The 25,837-nt window shown below is 35.9% G+C and overlaps 2 protein-coding genes across 2 annotated transcripts; both read left to right on the top strand.

The window, feature by feature from the left end:
* Nucleotides 1-333: 333 nt before the first annotated feature.
* Nucleotides 334-25,328, top strand: LOC124457763. The gene is made up of 4 exons (XM_047007939.1): nucleotides 334-500; nucleotides 1,153-1,228; nucleotides 3,284-3,386; nucleotides 24,460-25,328. Exons 2-4 carry the CDS (start codon nucleotides 1,169-1,171, stop codon nucleotides 25,326-25,328), a joined length of 1,032 nt encoding a protein of 343 aa, XP_046863895.1. The 5' UTR covers nucleotides 334-500; nucleotides 1,153-1,168.
* On the top strand, nucleotides 14,413-15,859 carry LOC124457764. The gene has a single exon (XM_047007940.1). The coding sequence runs from the start codon at nucleotides 14,597-14,599 to the stop codon at nucleotides 15,413-15,415; it is 819 nt and encodes a 272-aa protein (XP_046863896.1). The 5' UTR covers nucleotides 14,413-14,596; the 3' UTR covers nucleotides 15,416-15,859.
* Nucleotides 25,329-25,837: the final 509 nt, after the last annotated feature.

Below are 25,837 nucleotides of genomic sequence, written 5' to 3'. Positions count from 1 at the left end.
CGCAAACCACAGAAGTTGGCAATTTAATAAATAAATTTTAAAAAAGTGTTTATGTTAGGAAAATAAATAGTTTTGATATTTTCTATACTCGCAGTCGTGGTGGTCAAATCAGGGTGGGCGACAAAAATTTTATTTAATTAGCCCGCGTCTCTCCGCTGACTTTGACCACCAAAATCCGACATGTTTTTGACCACGCGGCCGCGCGCTAATAATTTATACTAATTTTGTTGACGTTTCCCCTCCAGTTATTATAGAACTCAATGCGTCGCCCCAGTAAAGTTAGCCGCTCCAGTTATTATAGAACTCAATGTATAGAACTCAATGGTTTTGACGAAGCGACAACGACAACAAACTTCCTCGTGCCATTCCCTTACACGGTCAAACTTCGTACTCGGTGTCGTGGTCGTACTCTTGCTAAAGCTCATTTATAGTAAATGGGAGAGTGAATACATGATGTATTCTCTTGACGAAATAGCTTCATACACAAATGATTAACACTAGTAAGTACTTAATATTATAGATTAATGTTGATTTAAAATTTGATGATCCCATACTATTTGAATTTTGTATTTATGTTTGGTAACAAATTTATGTGAAATTTTCCTTTCAATACTGCCCTTAAGCCTGATTCACACGAGTAGAGAAAGCGTCTTCACAAGCACGAAAATAAACTTAAAGATTTTGCATGTGAACCAGTCATTACTAACAATGGCATATACAGTACAAAAATGAAAATTGTTTTATTTGTTGTCATAATATCTGTCAGTAATGTTACCTTGTTAATTAGCGTAAAATATAAAAATATGGGCAGAGCTCGAAGCCATATTTCACATATATTCTTTTTATGGCTTACTCATCCTTGTTTTCATGGCAATAGATTAAATCAGACATTTCATGTCCAATAGAACAGAGGTACAATAGAGCAAAGGAATTATGCATTTTTTATTTTGAAATTGAAATAGCACATTCTTATGTGCAGAAATTTTTTGTGCATTGAATTTATTAGTATTATAATCATATAATTTACAAAGGTTATGTATGTATGTAATTTTGTATGGAGAAATCCTGAATTTCGTTAATTTTATAAAATGTTAAAGTTGTAAATTTAGATTAAAAAATCAGTGAACTAAATTGTGTTAGCATTTAATTTAGATTGAGACAAGCAGTCATGGATTTTAAGAATTTGATGAACTTAGCTTCAAGCAATCAGATTAATGCCACCTCTCAGGTATGGTTTTTACACTTATAGCTCTAATAGTATGTTGTATGGAGTCACCGTGTATGAAAGTTTTCATGATGACTATGAAGTGTTGCATTTAAAAGTAAGTTTGATGCTTAAAATGTTGTTACTTACAGTTTCATGGCAATGTAGTTTTCACACACAATATTTACATTCATAAGGTTGCAATCGTTCTACTGGATTGATTTTCTTCACAATTTACTCTCAAAAATTTTGATTTTGTTTGTTTTAGATGCTTTCTTTAATCTTTTTTGTCAAATGTCTATTGTTTCATTTCTATGCTTAAGGTTAAAGAAAATTTGCATTTTCTTACTCTGTTTGAGCTAGGGCAAACATGCAAGCTCTCCTTTCTTACATCCAGTGGCAGACATTTAATGAAATATGGGGGGTCTTATTCTTAAGGAATGAAATGTCTAGGGTTGTGCGGGTCGATGTTGAGATCCCAACCCTCCCCCCTCAAGTGTCTGCCTTTGCGTAGATTCCTAATGTGACCCTCATACAGAAGGCACATACACATTTGGTGAAAGGATGAACCATAATCTCATCTCATCTGCTGTACTTACATATGTTTTTGCGAGTGGCAGTGACCACAAGTAGAGTGTTTACAACCATTGATGTTGTCGAAAGCATACATTGCTCATGGTCAACCAGGGAATAAAGACATTTATCGAGCTCATTTAATTGTGAGTTCTGTTCTTAAATTGGTTCAGTGAACCTTTGTATAAGTTTGCTTTGCAAATTCATATTGTAGTTTGATTTCTGTCAAAGATTTTTATGGTTGATCACAGGTTTTTTAAGTTAGTGAGAAATTGGGAAATTGTTTACACGAAGGAAAAACATTTGTGTTACCTCTCAATGACATACATTAATGTGGAATGAGCTAAGGCTTGTAATAACGAGATTTGCGATTTTAAACAAGAGGGCTAAAGATTGACGATGTAACACTCAAAGAAGACTATTGGCATGTAAACTTGTATTTGAAGTTATGTGGTTTCAATTGACTATCCAAAGATATACCCTTCTATAAGCCGTTTCCATTTACCAGAATAAAAAATGATTCAGCTGGTGGGAAAGTCAAGAAGGAAACTGAAGAAGTTTTTACAAGCAACCAGAGTAAATTGTTTTAATATTGATAAAGGATATTTAGTCTGAACGTCCCTAATGAATACATTGAGGGATGTTAAGAACTAAAATCCTTTATTTGTATAATTGGTGGGAATATGTCAGTAAACGTCCCTGTTATAAGAAAAGATGCAGAGGCAGCCATGTTATTACTCTTATAAACTTTTAATTTCGCTATTAGAAATTGTTTTGAGCTATCAAATCTTTTTGATGCCTGTGTTATTTTATGTTTGACATTTTCATTTTGTTCTGATGCAATGTTGCATGAAGACAAGGTATCATTTGTCAATAACTTGTACGTAAATTTAATAAGTAAAAGTGAGCTTATTTAGGACATACGTTTCATGCATCTCCACGTTTTTGATACTTTTTTTCATTATCTTACTTTGTGCTATGTATAATTACCAATTTATGCTATGTCTAACCTTAGCAACCTTTCTCTTAATTTTGAATTTTTTCCGAACTGTTTAGCGGGGATACAATCGTGCTGCACGTTGACCAATTTTGTAGAAGGTCGATTTCAGTTTAATTTATGTTCATTTGACAAAAATTTTCAACTTACATTTCAAAGTTTTTAAAAATGAAAACAGTAAAAACGTTACGCATATGTAAAGTACAATTTAAAATTATTGTTATTTCCAACATTCATTTTGACTGTGGGAGAACCGATATTGCAAATTTTAATTGTGTATGCATGTTTAGGTTACATGTGATGCTTTGTTAAATTTTTAATGTGTTTGAGATATGCATATCTTTCTAGGAGCGCTGTAGATAACAGCTAATGAAATTTCCATCGCTAATTTCTTCATCGTGTCTATCAACTAGTAAACCTTACTGTTTTAAACTGTTTTAACAGTGCAGAACTTTCTTGGTTTAATCAAGGTGTTATAGCCAAGCTTTTATATTTTAATCCTTTTTTAGATTAGCAAGAAGAAGTCAAGAGTTGATGGTTCAGTTAAGGTGTCGAATGATGCTGTGAAAGCTTTCGTAGCTCGTCAGAATAAGGAGAAAGTAAAGCAGAAAGGTTGATAATAAAGAAATGCTATTCGTGAATTCAAAAATTCATATATCATTTTTACTTGTGGGTAGCCTATGGCGTTCCGTTGCGGACAAAAATATAATAATAGCAATGTCAATATTATACATTGAAAATATATGAAATGCGTATGGAAAAAAAAGGTCCAATAATGTTAAACCCATCAGCCCTTTTGTTGACAATTTTGTGCTATAGGCAATCAGAATATGCGTTTAACTTACTAGAACTTAAACAAATGAAGCACTTTGTTCAACGAAGTTGCTGCAATTCGTTATTGCGTTTTTGAAAAAATAACGTTTGCATATGATAAAGTGAGTATTTTTCTTCAACTTCGTCATGGGAATTTTTTTGATTTGTTCTATATCGCAAAATATTTAATCTCAAAATACGCTATCTTTTCGCGTGATAATTATTATCCCCTGTCAAGTGCAGTTCGTTAATTACATTGTAATTGATAGGAACTTGTCGTATTCTGCATTTAAATATGACCCATTTGGCTTGCAATTTACAAGTATGACGAAGTAGCTTTTCGTATGAACGTCGGAATTGGGTGTCGAATTTTATCAATTTATGCATATTTTCGGTGATCTCCATTCAGTGATGTATTGAGAAATTTTCAAACTGATAAAAGCATTGTGAGATTGCGTATCGAGAGTGACTTGTGTCTGTTATACCTTTTGCAGAGGCTTCTGCGGTATTATGTTTATGAATGTTGTGAAAGATCAAGTATATCAAGGTTTCTTTGAAACTCAAAGCACTGATTATTGATACCAAATTATTGCTAAATCCTGAATAGCTTAATTTTGGAAATTGTGAGCATACCATTGTATACAGTGAAACCTTTGTATAATGTAAAACCATTTAGAATTTTGTATTTTAAATGTATTCGAACTTATTTGAAGTTGCGGCATTAACAACATCTGTTTAAACTAATTACTCACAGTGCAGTATCTACTTCTAGTAGCCTAAAAGGTGTATTAGATACAAGCCACCCATAAGAGAACTTCTTGTTTGAAAGTGTTGTTGTCGATATGCAATTTCACAATGCTTTTATCAGTTTGAGAGGTCTTCCTCTCCTCAATGCATTCTTCACCTTGTATGTCTCATTGTTAACAACAAACAATGTCCAGTGAAAATGGAGAGCCTTTACACTTTGTCAATACACATCAGAGAATGACGATCTGTCGATCTCCAAAAATATGCATAAATTGACAAAATTCGTTACCCAACTCCGACGTTTATAGAAAACGTTTCTTCCCTTCCACATTACTTGCAAATTACAAGAAAATCGTTAGCGATCTAATTAAATATAGAGCACCAAGTTGCAAAGTGGAGTGAGTCTAATGTATGTTTCTATACTGTGACAAAGCGCTTCATTTGTTTAAGTTGTAGTCTGTTAACGCATTATGATTAGCTCATAACACAAAAATGTCAAAAACTGTGATTGGTTTAATATTATTGGATCTTGTTGTATCGAAAACAATGTCATAATTGAAAATTTACAAATTGATAGTTGAAAACATCGCTCGATCATTGAACATTTCACAAAATTGACTAATGAAAATTCCAAAGCCGTAGCGATATGGAAGGGAAACGGAAGTTTGAAAAAACTTTACCGGAATTGAAGCAACACAAAATAGCGACGCATGGTAAAAATGGTGTTTTGTTGGCTTCCAAACATCGAAGAATTCTTCGAAGCCCTTTTGAGGCTTATGGAAACAGCTGAATTACTAGCAGCTGCAGCTCATACGGTACCGCTCGCGTATTTGTTAACATAATTTTGCGTATGTTACGCGTGTCTCTCGTATCATAAGCCTGTTTTCCACTAGCCACGTATCGTAACGTATCGTAGCAAAACGTAACATGGCGCATGCGTGCTTATGAATTTGATGGTCAATAGACACAAGCACGGATGCGCCATGTTACGTTTTGCTACGATACGTTACCATACGTGGCTAGTGGAAAACAGGCTATACGCGTATCATTCTCGTATCATACGCGTATCGTTCTCGTATCATACGCATATCGTTCTAGTATCATACGAGTATCGTTCTCGTATCATACGCGTATTGTTCATTGAGCTCTATAATAACTGGAGGGGAAACGTCAACAAAATTACTATAAATCATTAGCGCGCGGCCGCGTGGTCAAAAACATGGCGGATTTTGGTTGTCAAAGTCAGCCGAAAGACGCGGGCTCATAAAATAAAATTTTTTTCGCCCACCCGGATTTGACAACCACAATTGCGATTATATAAAATATCAATGCCAAGCACAAAATCTTTTAGAAATTTGATCTTTAAAACATGCTGCAAACTTGTTTGGTATACGGATGCTGAAGTAATGCCAGAAAAGGAAACATTTCATGACACCGGTAAGCAACGTAAGATTGTTTACCATTTAAAGTGTTCAGCGTTTTGTTTTAAGTCAATACTTGAAGTGTGATGGTACATATTTTGTGAATGTTTTTACTCCTAAGTTATAATTTAAGTTATGTTTATCCAGTCTTATTTATTCTTTACTTAATCGCTTGCTAGACGAGGCAAAGCAACCAATTCTTATCGAGATATGCATATCTTAAAACTCCTTGTTTCAACTGAGTTTACCTTCAAGAAATGGAGGATTTTTTCATGATATTTTTCTGAAAATATGAAGCAAGTATTAAGAACAGAGCTGTATTGAAATCAGATGCAGTGCAGGATTAATTAATGAGCTCTTTGGTACATGTCGTACAATAAAAAATACCTGTATTAAACAGCTAGCCTGGACAATTTGACAGATTTTGGAAAATCATGATGATGGTGTGTAAAAGTTTGCTTTATGCTAAAAGTTTTATAAATGCCATCTGGTGTTTCTGTAAATGAACTGTTTGTTGTAGTAAACAGGTTAGTACATGAAAATCAAGATAAAAATCAAAATAATGTGCCAAATTATGCTCCTACCTTGAAATATTTGCTCAAGAAAAGCTTATCATGACATGCATGAAACATTAAATACAGTACTGCATCATCTGACAAAGTCCATATGTTTTTCAATTCCAGGTGATTAAAAATTCACATAAGATGCATTGGTTGCAATGAAGTTGAATGTAGAAGAAGCAAAAATTGATGACAAAGAACTTTTTATGTCTTTTGAAGAATTACGATATCATTTAAAAGAATAAGAGTAGCAATCTAGTAAAAGAAGCCACATCTGCCTTCAACATGAGACTTTTCCAATTATGTATAGTTACTTTGTACAAAATACTATTTTAGATAAACTTGATTTTTAAGTCATTTACTGATATTTTTACCAAAAGACAAAAAGAAAAATTCAAAGGCATAATGTAAAATTCAAAAGTTTGTCAAGTTGTTTGAACCTAGAAATAATTAGTATAGGTAACTGTAATTTGTAAGGACACAAGAGAAAAGTAGTGCAAGAAGGTTAGCATTTTTGAGAATTAATAAGTTCTTGACATACATTACACAAGGCCATAATATTATAAATTATGACTGTACAATAACAATTATACAACATGCTAAATATCTTCACCTACATTATAATTATTTAAACAGGTTTGCCTTCATGCAGCAATAAGAAAAGTGTTATGTCATAGAAACCAATGCACTTTAATTTAAGAAATCCTATTTTCAATGGGAAATTAATGTAGTTCTGTTCAGTAGTAGATCCATGGTTGTCAATGACAATTCAGTTTCTAATATCTTGGCTCAAAACAGAACCAGCAACATGATTATAGAATTTCTGAATTTCGTTCTTTTGCTCTCCTAGTTCAAGATATTTTCTTCATAAGTTCTCAGTAGATTTATCAGAATATCATAATAATTTTTAAGACACCCAGAATCAATCCTACCAAAAAAAACTCAAAAAAAATACATACCTACTTATAATATATTTCCAGTCGACTTAAGTCGTAGGGGTAAGCTAACTTTTTCTAACTCCTTTTTGGACATTTTAACTAATATTTACCCATCTATTCAAGAAAGAGAGTTGCACGAAGCACATAAAAAATAGTCAAAAACACAAGTAATGCGAATGGGATTATGCATTAAAGCTTAACGACACATTGACAGTGTAAAGAATGCCGTTTGATATTTATTTCTAATATAGCTAAAGCATTACTTGACAAAATATACGTTATTTTACAGTAGATTTACCTCATTTAAATGTGTGTGTCTATTTCACAAAAAGCTGAAGCATTATTTTCAATATTTTATGCTTACGGTATCGTGGTTGTTTTCGCTGGTCGTCATTAATATAAGCAGGAATAGAGATCCGCATTCGGGAGAGAGCGAATGTTAAAATTTTTTCTCAAAGTGGAAGTTTTGACAACCAAAATCCGCCATTACCGCCATGATTTTGACCACGGGGTCCAGGCCCCTTTTCCCCTCCAGTTATTATAAAACTCAATGGTATTGTTCTCGTATCATTCGCGTATCATTTTCTTAACGTTCTCGTATATGGTTTCAATATAGTTTGGTTTCATCTACGTACACAAATAAATATAAAGTTTTCGAAATCTTTGCATTTACTCTTGCAACCGCCTAAATCAATGATGATTTGCCTTTTAAAACGAAGTTTAGGCCGTTTTAAATATGCACGCAACTGTACAGCTGACAAGCGACAGATTTTAACCCCCAGTGATTGGTAGATTGCAGTGCAGTTTATACATAAAATGCACCGCGAAAAGGTGTTAGTGCATCGTTGAAGTGTGTAATTGCACTTTAAATACTTATCCTTCGGACTCCTGCTATTTCACTGCAAACTTTAGAAAACTCTTTCGTGCATTTCAATCCGTAATTGCACTGGAAACTTTACCATTACCTTTAATAAAACATAACATAACAAAATTATTGCTAAAAATTTGAAAAAATGCGAGAAATAGTTACATTTAATCAAAGCACGGCTGCTTGTAAGTTTGCTCAAATATCTCAATTATTTCCAATAAGTTTGTTTCTAAGGGGTGATTGCATAAGCCAGGTAGCCGGGATTCAGACAAGCGTTAAATGATTTTGGCACATGGAAACGATTCAATACTTATCATCAGTTAAATCTTCTAAAGCAATTTCACAACATTCTGATTTAATAACTTCTCAAAACATTTAAAATTGAAACAACCAATTTGCCTGAATTTGAGAATTACAACTGGTGTGACATGCGGTGCTAAGGAAACAGTTGTGATTTTTAACCTTGAAGTTTTGGCTTCTTTCAATCCCTTGAAATATTGGGCTAGCTCGCTATCCGGGCCAGCTCGCCTCCATATAATAAGGCCCTGATATATCATATATGCTAGATATAATGATGTCATACTAAGAAATTGCTCTCCACAGGCCGTTACGCAAATTAAAACGGCGTTCAACAAAAGTGCATTTCCTCTAACAACTACTTAAAACTATGAACACTAATAAAAATTTCAAAGAATGAAAATAACCTGTCCAGTGAGTGCAGGCGCCGGCCTTGAAATCTCATTTCTGTTTGCAAACCGGGCAATTGAGTTCAAATTTAAGCAAGTCGTTATGAACCGTCAATGCCTCGAACGCATGGCGTTTTACTAAGCAGTCAATGAGTGTGATGCTGCAGGTAAATCTATAAATAGCTTTATCTGTTTCTCTTAAGCTTTTACATGCCGTTGTCTAACATCAGCGAGTTTCACGAAACCAAATGAAGTATATTGAAGAAAAACTTCAGCATCTGAAGGATTAAGTTTAGGACATGGAAGCAGCTATTGCAAATCGACAGACAAGTTCATTTTATAGAAGAATTTATTGAAAACGTATTGGTGTGGAAAAAACCCCAATTATTTAGAAAAATTGCCTTACGAAAATTATTACTCATGCAAATGTACAATGCACTTCTCATTAGTCATTACCTTATTATTGTTTATACATGACGCATAAGAGAAATATTATTGGATTTTTTGTGTTTATTGTGCCTGTGAGGCAAGGTAACTGGAGCACAAAAAACTGATAACCTTATTGGGATAAGGGTGGGAACTAGGCTGGGTTGACAATGATATGTACGTGCATTATACTAAAATAGTTTACTTACAATATATATTTTTGAAATGTTTGTTTCTAATGTAAGAATCATTTGTTTAAATACACCGAACCCAAATTTTCGTTAATTTAACCTGACTCTCAGGATAATATTAAATACACACTCTTGAATTTGTTGAATTTTTTTTCATCCAGTCGTTCTTTAACTCCTACACCCCGACAGTTTCGTCCTTTCATTTCTTCGAGAGAAAAGAGTTTTCTGAACAGCATTCCAGCAAATGCTGTTTGTTCAGACGTTCTCAACTTAATTGCGGCTAATTCCTCATGAGTGAAATCTTGTTTGTCAACATCATGGAGCACAGCACGAGGTAAAAGCTCATAAACAATGTCAACGGCTGCCTCTTTCATGTTAGGAAACACGACCATGTTTTCTTTTTCCAAAAAATCATCTCTTGCACTTTTTGCGTTCAGCTGCTCCTTGTCTATCAACTTGTAGACCAGTTTACTCAGGTGATTGATGCTTTTCATTATCTTTTTTTGACTGGCCAGCAATTCCGGAATTTGCAAATTTGTGGTGTTTTGACTGGCTGGCGAAGAAATCATGAGGTCTGTGTGTTTGATTGATTGATTGATTGATTAAACTTTATTAAAAGAGGGTAACACGTGGCACAACAAGTGTGAAAAACTTGTGGCCCTCAAACTAACAAACTACGAGATTAATTACAATTTAAAAACCAGAATTACACAAGACTAAAAATACTAAAAAACTAAATAATAAATTATTCTATGAGCATATCTGAATTAGCTTTATCATAAAGTTTCTTTTTAAAAAGTGTAGCTGATGAAATTTTACGCATAGTAAGAGGTAAACTGTTCCAAAATCGACTTGCAGTAGCAGCAAAAGATCGCCCACCATCATTTTGTCTCTTCGTTTTGGGTAAACAAATAGTTAAGTCTTTATAACGAGTATTTCTATTGTGGCGACTGGCATTTGTTGGTAGAATATCAATAATATAAGATGGACAGTTACCATAGAAACGTTTATGACAAATCATGGCCTTTCTAATTTCCACTTCCTTACTAAAAGGTATCCAGCCCAATTTGGAAAAGAGTGGAATACTTCTATCGCGTGTTGAGGCATCTAGAATTACGCGAGCTGCTCTCTTTTGTAATTTTGTAATTTGATCCAAGTTATCTTTTGTTGTATTTGACCAAACACAGCTACCAAACATCATTGCAGATTTAATAGTGGCATTATAAAACGCAATGCGTTCATCCAATGGTAGATAATATCTTAACTTTTTAAGAAGGCCAATTCGTTTGGCTAATTTGGAACATAGCTTATCAATATGATTTGAAAAACTTAGGTCTTCATCTAAAATGATTCCCAGAAGCTTCTGGTGGGAAACCTGCTCTAACATATTCCCATTAATATGAACACACAATAATGTAGATGAATTTACCAGTTTCTTTGCAATTCTTTTTCCAGTGATAAGCATAGTTTTTGATTTTGTAGAGCTAAGCACCATTAAATTTTTATTTGCCCACGAGTTCAAATTAGTTGTATCCTCTTGTGATATGCGTTCAATAGAGGAAACATCTGAGTAATGATTAGATTTAATAAGAGTGGTATCGTCAGCAAAAATATTCGTTGAGGCGTATTTTATTGATTTAGGCAAATCATTAATAAATATGATAAACAACAGGGGGCCCAAGACTGAGCCCTGTGGTACACCACGATCAATAATAGTTGTAGCTGAGGAGACGCCATTCACTGACACGTATTGAAACCTGTTTGACAAATATGAGTTGAACCATTTGATGGAATTAGTACTAAGACCGCAGGCTTTAAGTTTACCCAAAAGTAGGTTATGATTCACCATATCAAATGCTTTTTTAAAATCTCCAAACAGCACGCCACTAGGATTGTCATTATCAAGATCAGATAATATCTGATCAACAATTTTAATAAGAGCCGTTTCAGTAGAATAGCCATTCCTAAAGCCAGATTGCAGAACATAAAACATGTCGTTGGTTTGAAATTCACGAACCAAACAATTATAGACATGACGTTCAAGAACTTTGGAAATTATCGGTAGCGTAGAAATAGGTCGATAATTATCTGGATCTGTGGCATTTCCATTTTTAAACAGGGGAAAAACTTTGGCTGTTTTCCATGACTGTGGAAATTGACACGAAGTAATACAATGATTGAAAAGCTTTGACAACGACGATGAAATAATTGGGGCAGCAGTCTTCAAGATCTTTACACTAATATTGTCTGGACCAGGTGCTTTTGATGAGGGAATATCTTGAATTATTTGAATAACCTGCTCAGCACTTATTTCAGGAATATCTAAACTCAAATTGCCAAAAGATAAAAAATCGTTATCATTTATAACAGTGGTATCATCTAGAAGATTAGAAGCCACATTTGCAAAGTGCAGATTAAACGCTTCAGCAATTTCTTTGTTATGATGGAAAAGAGATCCATTAAATAACAATTCTTTCACTTGAACGGGATCATTTGTATCACCAGAAAGAGATTTGAGTATTTTCCAAAGCTTCTTAGGATTTTTACGATTTTCAATAAGAGATGACTTGAAATAGACTTGTTTGGCTTTAAATACTGTGTGAAAAATTTGGATCTGAAAAGCTTAGAGAGTCAAGTGATGCACGTCCAGAAAGAAGGTTGCTGTCTTTGTGTGTGAAGGAAGTTGCATTAAACTTTGTATTGAGTCGTCGAGTGCTGGGTCATGGTTGTTTAGTGTCAATGGATTGTTGCTGAGTAGAAGAGGTATGGAAGTTAGAGTTATGAGCTGTTGATTATTACATTCAGTCAAGGCTGTGGTTGGAGTTTGATGGTTGTAACTTGGAGACTGAAGAATACTTAGTGGCTGTTCATTGTTGCAAATAGTCTACGCTGTAGTTGGTGAATGATGGGTGTTGCTTGGAGACAGGGGAAGTAACGTGGTGGTTGACTGCTGATGACTTGGACTTAAGGGTGAGTTTGGATCTGTAATGATCGACATTTCTCCGAAGAGTTGTCGAGGTGCTTTCCCAATGCTAATTACCTTAGCCTAGAGAATTATTAAAAAAATGTATAAAACAAACAAAGTTTTGCAGGGAATATACGTATGTATGAACGACGATCGTTCGGAATACACACCAGATTATCATTTTTCGCTAACAGTTTTCTTTTCTTTTTCTTCAGGCTGTTGTTTCCAGATTTGTGTGCCTTTTTTCTCTTATGGAGAAAATTGTTACATTCAGTGACACTTTCATTTCGATTCTCTTTATCTTTTATTTGGTCATCGTCACTATCACTTTCGACAGGCTTTATGTTGAGTGTTGAGTTCACCATAAATATAAGCTTTAGATATAGCCTCATATGTTTTCTGGTTTTTAACAGAGAAGAGAAATCATCTATAACAAAAGGCATATTAATTTACTTCTCAAAAAACCATGACTCAAGAAATTTTTACTAGCAATTTGTTTTAAACAGTGAGTTAAAACAGTTTTCTCTATTGTTACCTGAAAGCTCCAACACATAAGCTTCGTGTCTTTGACCATGCAAAGTGATGAGCACTTTAGCCCGCTTTTCGATTGCTTTACCACCTTCAACCATTGAAATATGTTTTGTGTCCAAAACACTGATCGTATCATCAATTGTAAAATATACCAAGCAATTTTTAGCAGTTTTTGTTAATTTTCGTAGCATCTTGATCCAAAATATCTAGAATGCAATGTAGACAAACGTTGAGAATGAAAGGAAATGATAGTAGTACGCGAAACGTCTAACGAAACTCACAAGAAGGTAATCACAATGAGTTTCCGTTTTCGTTTAAGGAAATATCACAAACTATTTAGCTATGTCATTGATGAGATAATCACAGCTCACTGCAAAAGCAACCCAAATTTTATTAATGCATATACATGTATATAACATCATCTATTAAAAAATTCTTTTGCTATATCGTGCCTTTAAACTATTTCGTGAATAAGATATGTTAAGTGTTTTCTGACAGTTTTTTATGTCACCATTGTGCTACAAAGCAATTGTTAGTGTGTCTATTGTTATGGTAATTGCACACGCAACTTCGTATGAATCTTAAAACAAACTAATCACAATGACTTTCCGTTTTCATAGGATGTGTCACAAACTATATACGTCATTGATGAGTCATATGTATACTTAGATACGACGTGAGATAAGCACATTTCATTAAAACTAAAGCAACCAAAAATTTATGGACGCATAACCTACATGAACTTGAATGAGATCATGTATTAAAACCCAGTTGCTTTATTGTGCCTATTAAACTCCTTCATGGTGAAAATTTCTTAAGTGTATACTGATCACATCTATGTCACCATACTGTCGTTAGTGAGTCATATGAATGCTTGAAAAAAGGTGTCATTTAGTAAGTATTATTAGATACGACGAGACATATCACAATTTATTTGCAAAATGAAACGTGACTTTACCGACACGTGACATATACATGCATAGACAACATTATCAATTAATATCCTGATGCTTTCCCTTGCCTCTTGACTATTTCAGGGATAACCTTTCTTAAGTGTCCTATATACTTAGCACATTTTTGTGCAGTCATTGTGCTCCAAAAGTCCTTGATGCCTTGAGCTAGCTCATCCTTTGTCTTTGGTTTCGCATACTTTCTTAAAAAATGTTTCATTTCGTGCCAAACCAACTCGATTGGGTTTATATCAGGGCTTTCGGGAGGAGTCGGCCAACATATTATAATAGACCATATGCCTTATTCATATTTAATGAAAATGCGCGCAGTGCATTCTGGTCTTAGTAGTCACGCTACTACGGTAAACATCAACATGGCCACTGCGAATAGTGAGTGTGTAGCTGTTCTTTGTCGTTTTTCAGAGGTAACTCAAACGAATGAAAACTCTAGTTCTTTTCAGAACTCTTGCACAGGTATTCAGGAGTTTGTTACATCTGAAGCTTATGGCAAGGAAATCCCAGAAACGTCGACGAAGGCGAAGATAGTTGGTGTAAATTCTAAATACCGTTGCAAGTCCAGATGAAGAACTCGCGACATTTGGTCGCTTAGATTGGACAAAGTCTTTGGCTAATCTTCCATCTTTTACGCACGAGAAGCTTGAGCATAAGCTAGTTGAAAGTAGAAGAGGAAAATCCGATAATTATGCGCCTAACACTTTTAGAAATATGAAGAAAGGTTACGGTCTCTGGCGAGAAGGATATGTAAAGAATACAATGGTAAAAGCAAATGTTCCTACTTCAAATGGGGAGGTTGTATTTGTTGTAAAGGCGCGTGTTGGTGCATCTATGAAAAGTGTGAGCTACTCTGTATTTGTTCATTTAAATCAGAGAACTGCTGAAGTGGAGTATAGTATTTGTAACTGTAAAGCAGGACAAGGTGGATGCTGCAAACATGTCGCAGAGTTACTTTACACAGTGTTAGACTTTGTGAACCTTAAGCTTTCTGCTGTTTCTGCCGAACTTAAGTGTACTCAGCTACCTCAAAAATGGAATGTACCATCTGGCAATTCTAGAACTCTTGAGAAAGCTGTAAAATTTGAACACTTGCTTTTTGAAAAGGCTGATGTAAATAAAACCAATGAACAACATTCTGTAAGAGGTGTTAGAGAGAACTACTGCTTGACCCCACCATATGCACAAGAACTTACCAGAGAAGACATCAAAATAATGGCAGATGCCTTTCAAAAAGTTAATAGGGCATCATTGTTATACGAAGCATTTAAATCAAATGAATATCAGCCCTGTAATACTTTTGAGACTTCTTGCAATCGAATGATAAAGAGGAGAAAGCTGGTGGAGTCTTTGCCTGAAGATCCATCTTCGTGTATTATAAACAAGGTTGTTAAGAATGTGGCTACAGACTATAGTCCTCCTTTGGGCTATTGTAAACAACAATTGGATGTAATGTTGAAAACAGTTTTTGTCACCGTTATCCAAGCCAAAGAAATATGCATGAATACAATGGAACAAAGAAAAAGTCCTTGATATGATGAAAGGTGGAAAAGACTAACTGCTTCTATTTTTGGAAAAGTTATAAATCAAAGAAAAACTATAAACCCTACATTGTTGCTTAAAACAATCACCAAATCTAACAATTTTTTTAAAAATATACCTCAACCACTGAAGTGGGGTATAGATAATGAGAAGATTGCTCTTGAAAAATACAAAGCTAAATCTTTACTGGAAGAAAATAAACACTTAAGCCATTGTGGCCTGGTTATTAGCCCAAAATGGCCATGGCTTGGATGTAGTCTACCTTGTCCTGCTTTACAGTTACAAATACTATACTCCACTTCAGCAGTTCTCTGATTTAAATGAACAAATACAGAGTAGCTCACACTTTTCATAGATGCACCAACACGCGCCTTTACAACAAATACAACCTCCCCATTTGAAGTAGGAACATTTGCTTTTACCATTGTATTCTTTACATATCTTTCTTGCCAGAGACCGTAACCTTTCTTCATATTTCTAAAAGCGTTAGGCGCATAATTACCGGATTTTCCTCTTCTACTTTCAACTAGCTTATGCTCAAGCTTCTCGTGCGTAAAAGATGGAAGATTAGCCAAAGACTTTGTCCAATCTAAGCGACCAAATGTCGCGAGTTCTTCATTTGGACTTGCAACGGTATTAGAATTTACACCAACTATCTTCGCCTTCGTCGACGTTTCTGGGATTTCCTTGCCATAAGCTTCAGATGTAACAAACTCCTGAATACCTGTGCAAGAGTTCTGAAAAGAACTAGGGTTTTCATTCGTTTGAGTTACCTCTGAAAAACGACAAAGAACAGCTACACACTCACTATTCGCAGTGGCAATGTTGATGTTTACCGTAGTAGACTACTAAGACCAGAATGCACAGCGCGCATTTTCATTAAATATGAATAAGGCATATGGTCTATTTCCCCCTCTCATAAAATTGGTTGCAAGATGATTAAATGATCAGAATGCATCAATATAATTAAATTACAATAAATCGAAACAAAACGCCGTCTTCACAGCGAAAGTTTTATAAAATTGTTTTGCATTGATTTACACACTTTTATGTCTGGGATCAGTATCTTGCTGGAACCTGTAATTGCCTTCCCGAAAGCCTTGTTTTATGAAAGGCAACAAATGTCCTTGAAGAAATGTTTCCACGTAAAATTCCTTCTTCATGATTCCCGTGAAGAGCAATATATCCGTTACGCTACGTATGCTTATTCCTGCCTAAACGTGGATTTTGTAAGGGTGTTTTACTTTGAGTTTTGGCTTAGGAGGCTGCCCATTTCTTCGAAAATATATTTTTGCATGAATTTCGATCCAAAGGGAACACTCGTACTTAAATATAACATTGAAATCATCGTTCGTGTCAAGGGCTTCTTCAGCAAATTTTAATCTTGCTACGCGATTCTTCTCTTTCACAAGTTGACAATACTTTGTGCCGCTTCTTATCCATCCAAGCTTTCCTCTTGTTCTCTTAACAGTTTCTTGTGAAACTTTTACCTTGAACTTCTTTTCCATCATTTTGCAAATGTCTATGACATAAATATATAAATGGCTATACGTACTTTGTTTACTAGAAGAGAGACTCACTCGAGAACATGAAGCGAATTAAATAAGTGATGAAATATTTACCTACGGCGCAAAGTTCATCATTTTTTGACATCATTTTTTCAAAGTTGGACGATGAGATTCAGAGCTTGTTAGAAAAAGATGAAGATATTGTGGCGGATATTGACGGCTCATCGGAATACAGCTGCGAAGATTTGGGCGCGTTGGTCGAAATCAACGAAGCGCTGAGCACGATAGAGACCAACGGGCAAAATGAGGAACTCGCCAACACATCGGCAAGTACGGTATCCAGTGACGCAAGCACGCTGCAGAGTAAAACTGCCCAAACTGGGTGTGAATAAGTTCTCGGGCAAGATACAAAATTGGCGTGAATTTTCGGACTCTATTGAAAGTTCAATTTACAACAACGACGGGTTGTCTGAGGTCGACAAATTCACCTATCTGAGGGGACTGGTGGACGAGCCGGCCAAGTCAGCAATTTCGGGATTTGCAGACTTCGATCAATTGTGCAGAAGCCCTGAAGGTGTTACGGGATACGGGAACAAAGTGATTGTGCAAAGGGCACATGTGAATGATATGATGAACCTAAAGCCCGTGTACAACGAGAATGATACAACGAGTCTGCGCAAGTTCTTTAATGCTCTGGAAACGAATTATCGAGGACATGAGGCGCTTGGTGTAAAGGAGACTTATTGCGAGATAGTCGTGCCCAATCTTTTAACAAAAATACCGGACTCATTAAAACTGACGATAATCTGGGCAAAAGAGTACTTATAGTGGGGCACGAAAGATTTTGTCGATGCTCTGCAAGTCGAAGTGGAGCTGCGGGAATGCCACAAATTATCAGTTGGGGAGAAGGACTAAGATCAACGAGGAAGACGACCGGAACCTGAAACAGCTAGCGGATTGTTTGCCAGCCGCAACAATCGATTGTTTTGTGCTTTCTGCTGTGGGGGGCACAAACACGAAGAGTGCAAGAAGATAACAGGACGGACAGAACGTATGCAACTTCTTCGTAAGTTCAAAAGATGTTTTATTTGTCTAAATAAAGGTCATTTAGCAAAAGATTGTCGTGCACGTACTAAATGTATTGTATGTGGGGAGGGTCATCATGTGTTTATATGTGACAAAGGAAAAAAAGGATGAATAGAAGGTAGCACAGAAAGAACAGAGCAGGTAAATATGAGTAACGTGCATGTGAGTACAAAGACTAGGGTAGCCTTGCAGACTCTGCAAGAAATTCTTTTGGGTCATAATGGGAAAAGAGTGCAAGTGCTTTTTGACTCGGAAAGTCAGAAGTCTTTCGTGACAAACAGAGCAAAACAAGATGCGAAGCTTAATGTAGCAAGGCTGGAATGTTTAGATGTCAATACTTTGGTGGTGGAACGAATGAAGGTAAGATGACAGAGGTCGTCAATTGTGAGGTTGCCTCAGTTAAGGGTGATTGCAAAATTCGTTTAGAGGCATTAGTGGTTTCTCGTATTTGTACAGTGAAAAATGAGCATATTGAGGGGGCTAAGGAGCAGTATTCTCATTTGAAAAATTTGTTTTTGTCAGATGTGAGTTTGAAGCAGGAGATGTTGAAAGGGGATGTTTTGATAGGAGCAGATAACCTTTGGACTTTTCAGAAAGGAGAAATAATTAGGGGTAAAAGGGATGAGCCAGTTGCGATTGACACTTGTTTAGGATGGGCTGTAAGCGGTCCACAGAAAGAGAGCTCGAAAATCAAAAACGCACATGTTAATTTAGTTTCGCAAACTGCAGCGCAGATTACAAGCAGCATAAACAGGCAGGTGAACAAGTCGTAGGATTTAGAAACACTTGGGGTCAGGGAAACTGACGATGTACACGAAGCCTTGTTAGATAAGATTGAGTTTAATGAGCATAAATACTCTGTTAAATTGCCTTGGAAACAGGGTCATGGGCATTTACCAAGTAACTATGCCAAAGTTTAGCACGCATGAAACGGCAAATTAAGCCCTTGTCAAATGAGCCTGATTTGTTAAAAGAATATGATGGGATTATAAAAGAGCAAATAAAAACAGGTATAATTGAACGGGTTGGGGAGACTAAACCGGGAGAGAATGTTCATTATCTTCCCAATCAAACTGTATTACGCAGGAAGGCTAAGACGACCAAGGTAAGGGTCGTGTATGATGCATCGTCTAAGGAAGGGAAAAAAGGAATTTCATAGAATGATTGCCTACACGTAGGACCATCGTTGACGCCATTGTTATTTGACATCTTAGTTCAGGGAAAACTTGGTAGTCTTGGTAGGAGACATTGAGAAGGCCTTCTTAAATTTAGAGGTAGACAAGGCAGATAGAGATTACCTGAGATGTTTGTGGGTGAAGGATGTGATTAATGTAGATTTAGAAATAGTAGTGTATAGATTTTGTAGGGTCGTATTTGGAGTAAATGCCTTACCATTTCTTCTAAACGCCACGCTTTGGTATCATATTGCAAAATGTGCTGAATTTGAGCCAGTTTTTGCGCAAAGATTACAAGAAGGTTTGATTTTGACGATTTAGTTTTGGGAGGAAGAACAACGCACGAGACAATAGACCTATTTGAAAAGGCAAGAAATAGGATGGCTGAAGGCGGATTTAAGTTGAGAAACTGGCTGACGAATGATGTGCACATAATGAAAAGAAAAACCGTTGCGATACGAGTTGAAAATGGAATCTTTGCGCAAAGACCAAGAGAAAGCGAGAACCACTAGCGCAAAGTTACCCAATCTAGTTGTCACCAACTTCCATGGTACAGCAACAGATTGGATGCGATTTTGGAATCAGTATGAAGCCGAAATTGGTCAAGCGGATGTTCGCACGGTGACAAAGTTCTCTTACTTGAAAGAATTACCATCCCCCAAGGTTAAATCGTGCATAGACGGTTTACCTTTTTCTATCGAAGGATATCAGCGGGCGAAAAACATTCTACAGTCGAAGTTTGGGGATACTAATGAAATAGTCAGCGCCTATGTACAGAACATCATGAATTTACATAACATACAGGGAACGCACTGCAGTAAGATCCACGCCTTTTATGATAAACTTTTGTTTAACGTTCAATCACTTGAGACTATGGGAAAACTAAAAAATGTAAACGGCCATGCTCGCATGCGCCTTGATAAATTAGAGGGAATTCGGGGCGATTTAGTGCGCATGGATGATGATTGGAATGAATTGGGACTTAATCCAACTTACTGACGCACTTAAGAAATGGACGGAGAGAAATCCATCAAAATTCACGATAAGCATGACGTTAAAAGCAATATAGCAAGACATGCCATTTTCGAGACTTAACTCGAGTACACATATCTTTATGTGAAACCGTGATTAATGAAATATATGAAACTAGTGAGTTGAAAGCAAAATTACTGCTCATTTCGATGAACAATGTTCTATCAAGTATCATAACGTTTCATCCTCACATCACACGCGTATCCTTTTTGTATCATACGCGTATCATTCTCGTATGATACGCGTATCGTTCTCTTATCGTACGCGTATCGTTCTCTTATCATACGCGTATCGTTCTCGTGTCATACGCGTATCGTTCTCGTACCATACGCGTTTCTTACGCCTTCCATATGATAACAAATATGACGCAGACGAGTACCACTTTAGAAAACTAGAACGATGTACATCCAAAAACATGTAACGATACTACCTGGTTCAAACCATTCACTTTATTAGAAGACTAGATTGCATATGAAAGAACATTATCTACGTTGTGCTCTCGTGTTGCCAAAACTTTGCATTGGGAAGTTTACAGTAGAAAAAATAACGACAGCAGGAGAGGTTATTGCTCATTTTTTGCAAAGTACAAGTAACCTCAGAAAACGTTCTCAAGGCATGTTTTATCGCAGCATCCTCAGCGCACTTGAAGCAACTAATGACAATCAATCTTTGCCATTGGGAAGTAGTCAGCTAGTGGGTCAGGCTCGTCCCGGGTTACCAAGGTTTGATAATTAACGTCAAGTCTGATAACGTGCTTCGATGGCCATAACCACGTCGTGACGTCGGCGATTCGACGCATGTCGTTTCTGACACGCCAAGCTAAAGCTACCACTGCAGCCATTCAAAGCTAGTTACTCTCGATTTACCAGAAACCTTGGTCTCCGCAGGCAAACATTTTCCCCCTCACTACTTCCCATTGCCGAAATTGACAGTGATTTGTTGTTTCACGTTCATTTTTATGATGTGTTTCTATCCTCTATTTTGTGTCGTTTCATTTACAGTTAAGTTTTTTGACTTTTCCTTTCCCCTCAATATACGATTTTGAAATTTTGAGATACTATCTCAAGAGAATGCTTTTAGCTTCTCGTTGAAAGATTTTTTAGGTTGTATAAGTACAATGCGCTCCTAAATTCATTGCTATCGTGGTTCTTTACTATAGATTATTATTATGAGTCGGACTTTTCATTATGGGGGCGCATCTAATTATAGCTGTCTACTTCTGTCTTACTTCCTGTCTACTTACAAATTTTTGCACTAATGATAATGGAATGCACGATCCATGTAATATACATATCAATGGTCTGTCCGTCGTAATCCTCGGTGATAGTCGGATGTAAGAATGATGACGATGATTATATTGCAGACTCGATTCTTCAGTGCAATGCAATATTTTCAATGTGTGAATTTTCCGGGTTTTTTTCAAAGATCAAAATGGTCTTATAGAAATACTACAAAAGAGCGCCAATATGTTATTGCCAGTTGTCATTTATCTATACAGAAGTAGTAAACACGAGCTTGACTTGTCAGTTCGGCAAACGAATTTTCGTAGTCTTCACAAAACTTTATTATACTTGTATTTACTCCATTTCAACATTTTTGTTCACGTTGAAAACATATTGCATGTTATAACGTCAAAATGACAATAAAGCATGGTACGAGCGAAACTATGATGTGGAAATATAATTGAATTCTTTCGATCACTTGCAACGTGGGAAGCCTTCGCTTTCAAAGATCAAGCATTATTTGCGCAGAATTGTCGGAAATATAGTTCTACGAATCGTGTTTGTGTAAATTAATACGCGTACTGATTTATCGGTTCAGTCAACAACATATACACGTGAGATAACTGTTTTAAAGCAGAAGTTGAGCACGATATGTTACTAATGCCAAAAAATGATTTTCAGTGAAAATAATAAGGTATTTGTCTTTACAGAATTTTCGAGAAATCGTAAGAATTCCACTTTGTTCGTTTAAAACACAGTCACGTGCTATCGGTGAATCCGTAAAGAGTTTGACAATTACTGCGTCATTTCGTCAAACTGAGAGCGCTAAACACATTTTTTGGTCTAAACGCATGTACGCAAACGTACCTATTTTTGATGTGTTTGTGGTATGTTTGATTAATAGATATATTAGACATAAATTGCTAACGTATATACGTACATGTTATACTTTTACGTACGCACGTGGGGCCATCATGAGTAATTCAATGTGGCTGCGTAAACAGTGCAGAAGATATATAGATTGTATCACGAAAATGAGGCTCTTTACAGCTTTTGACAATGTATTGTTTTTTGAAAGAGAAACATACAGCGATCATTTTGAGCATATATTTGAGTGAAATTTTTGTACTTTTACCTTACTTATGTTCTAAAATGCAGTGACCATATGGAATCTGAAATACATATTCGTCAAATTTTGCAATAGCAAATAATGTTTCTTATTTGATTACTGATTATTGAGGCACGTCAGCACACACACTCAAGACACATAAGATGGAATAATACTTTAGCTGGAAGTTTACTCACTTTATTCATTTATTAAAAACCAACGCAACAAATAATACAATAAACACCGGGGAGACCTACCCGATTATACTCACATAAATGTCTACTCAATGATAGACGATTCCTCAAGAATTACGACTCAGGCAAGAAATACGACTCAGGCTTGCAACCATACCACAAGTAGATAAAGGACAAAGCGAATTTTCCCGACAAAGTTGAATTTCAATTATAAACGAAAAAAATCTTTTGCTGAATTCAATCAAGATGGCGGCCGTGACGTAACTAGAATGCACCTTTGTCCAAAAAATGGTTTTCTTTTAAAATAGCAATGGATTCATTGTTCAGATATGTCTTTATATTGTCAAACAATGTCTTATCAGTGTAGTCTGTATTATATTCTTCTTTTTACCATGGCAATTCATTTTTATGGGTAGCCGTCGCGCATGCGTGGCGTTTTGTGCATTCGTCCTCTGTCGCCTTTGTCGCCTGTCGGAAAAATATCGCGATTCGATTAGCTTTTGCCAAATAAGTAAAACAACTCGACATTTCGTTCTGCCAATTCACACAGAGCGAGCATTTCGTGAAAAAATACTACATTTGGTGTGTTAACGTGATTGAAGTGAATTTTATCATTAAAATTGTACTGTGCGTGAGGTCTATCAGACATTAAAAATGAATCCCAATTACATTGTAGTATAAATATAATACGTTGTCTATGTGACAACTGTGAAGCGTCTGTCCGCGTTCGAAGATCAAGCAGAAGTTATTTGCAATCAGCACAGACTCGTCGCTGACAGCAATGGGTGACAGCATTGCGATACACATCTGCGTATAGGTTACTTTTAAAACGAAGCTGGAATTTTGCTTTAACCACTTCTATTAGTTTTTGTTAGAGGTCGTTCAGTTGCTCTCCTTTAGGTTTGATTATGGTTTGTTTATATTTTTATCTCATTAAGACCCCGTTTACACTATACCGGATTGCTTTTGTATCGGGTTGATTTTCTATCCGATAGAAATTTCATGCGATTTCACACTACATTGCCGTTTAGCTCTTTCGAAGTCTCTATTGTCATGGTAACAGATAGTCCTGTTCCAAATAATAGAACATTTTGGCGAAAGCAAAGAAAAAAAACACTTGAAAGCCATGGAAAGGCTATAAGATACTCTAGTATTTAAAAAATTTGCGTTGCAAAAGTTTAGCAAAGACATCGACTGGAAAGGTGTGGATACAAAAGATGAATAAAATACTAAAATATTATACGAATTGTATACTAATGACGAAAGTAGCAAGCATATAACGACTACAGTTGATCTCATGAGATAAATAGCAACAACTGCGAAATTTCGGACATGACAAATGTCAAATGCTGCACCAAACTGGGTTTCTATCGGATTGCACTGTTTACACTACGCCGCCACGTACCGCATTGCTTTTCGTGTCACCTTCAGAGCGGAGTGATTTTCGCTACACTAGACATAACCGGATTTATCCGCCGCAGTGTAGACAGCAGCCCAATCCGATACAAAAATCACGGCGCGACGATGCAATCCGGTATAGTTTAAACAGGGCCCTATTCGAGCCAAGGCTATGGAGTGAGCACCCTCTCTGCCCCTCCCATGAATCTATCTCTACAAGCAAGTCACACTGCACATTGCAAATTTTTCATTTTAGTTGTTTGTTTAATTTACTTCATATCGACATATGCTAAGATACTATGTATTTTTAGAACTGGAAGAAGCTGCGAAGAGAGCGAGAATCAGCGCAAGACTCAATAGCGCAAAACAAATAGGAAATTGCACCTCTAAAACTCCGTCTAATGAGACTAAAAAGCATCAAGTTGCAAAAAGTGAAACAAAGCAAACTTTGAAAAATATTGTTACTGTTTCGCCTAGCAATTGCCCAAGTTCATCGTCAATTATTTCTACATCACGTGGTGAAGTTAATAAAGAACGAAGCGTTCAGAAAAACAAACATAAGAAGAAAACAGAAATTGATTCGAAACATGTTAAAACTGCTGTTAATAAATCAAAAAAATGTACACCTGCGTCAAAGATGAGTTTCGAAGAGTTGATGAACTTGGCTAAAAAGCGAACAGATAACTCCGAATCTTTTCATGACATTCGTAGCACAAATTTGAGGCATACTGAAGATGTTTCACGCACTGGAACAACGAATTTGGATAAAAAAACAGTAAAAACATCAAAGAGTAATTTTGTTGATACAAAACGATCTTCAGGGCGAACGGCTAATGCGTTTGTTGAAAAGAAAATCCAGTCGGGATCAGGGGATCGGAAGCCATCGGTTGTAAACAATGTTAGTGCTAAAAAGCTTGCAAAAGCTGTGGGTAATGCAAATGACAAACCGAAAGTAATGACAATTGAGCGGCGAACAATTTCTCAAAAGGAATACGGCTGTTCAACATCTAGCAGATATCTTGGTAGTTCAAATGAATTTTTTCGACGTAAAAGACGTTTAAAAGAATGCGAGGAGGATGATATTGACGATATGGATGAATTTATCGATGATAGCGAGGACGCACCTGAGACAGTTTCGAATTATATTCGAGAGATATTTGGATATGACAGAAACAAGTAAGTTTTTTAGTTTTTCCTTATTGTTTGAATTTGTTTTCGTTGACGTTTCTTGTGATAATGTACGTTTCGCATGATTTTCTTTCCCATTACTTTGTCATACTTTAAGTATCTGCTTTTTGTTTCAATTTTTATACGCTGTTATGTAATATAAACTTCTTCGTGCTCTTTAATCTTATTGAAGAGTAATTTAAAGTTTTAGAACGTATTATGTAGTGCACGTACGTGAAGATGAGCCGGTCAACGTTTTTACGCAATTTTTAACGTTGTATTTTAATGATTGCTAAAAATGAAATGGATAGAGTCATCACATTTTGTAAACGTTCAGTTTTATTTATGTTATGGAGCTCTCAATATCTTGCACGTTTTTATTCTACAACTTTTTTTGAGAAGGCAAATCTTTAAATTTGAATCCAACCTTTTATTGAAAACGGCATTTTCTCCAACAAAATTCGTTCTGTCATCGCTATACACATATTTCGGAAGATCTCTACCTGTTGTAAATGGAGTAAA

The sequence above is a fragment of the Xenia sp. Carnegie-2017 genome, unplaced genomic scaffold, assembly GCF_021976095.1.
Source record: "Xenia sp. Carnegie-2017 unplaced genomic scaffold, XeniaSp_v1 HiC_scaffold_6, whole genome shotgun sequence".
Lineage (NCBI taxonomy): Eukaryota > Metazoa > Cnidaria > Anthozoa > Malacalcyonacea > Xeniidae > Xenia > Xenia sp. Carnegie-2017.
The sequence above is the reverse complement of the archived record's forward strand: the minus strand, read 5'-3'. Positions and strand labels throughout refer to the sequence as shown.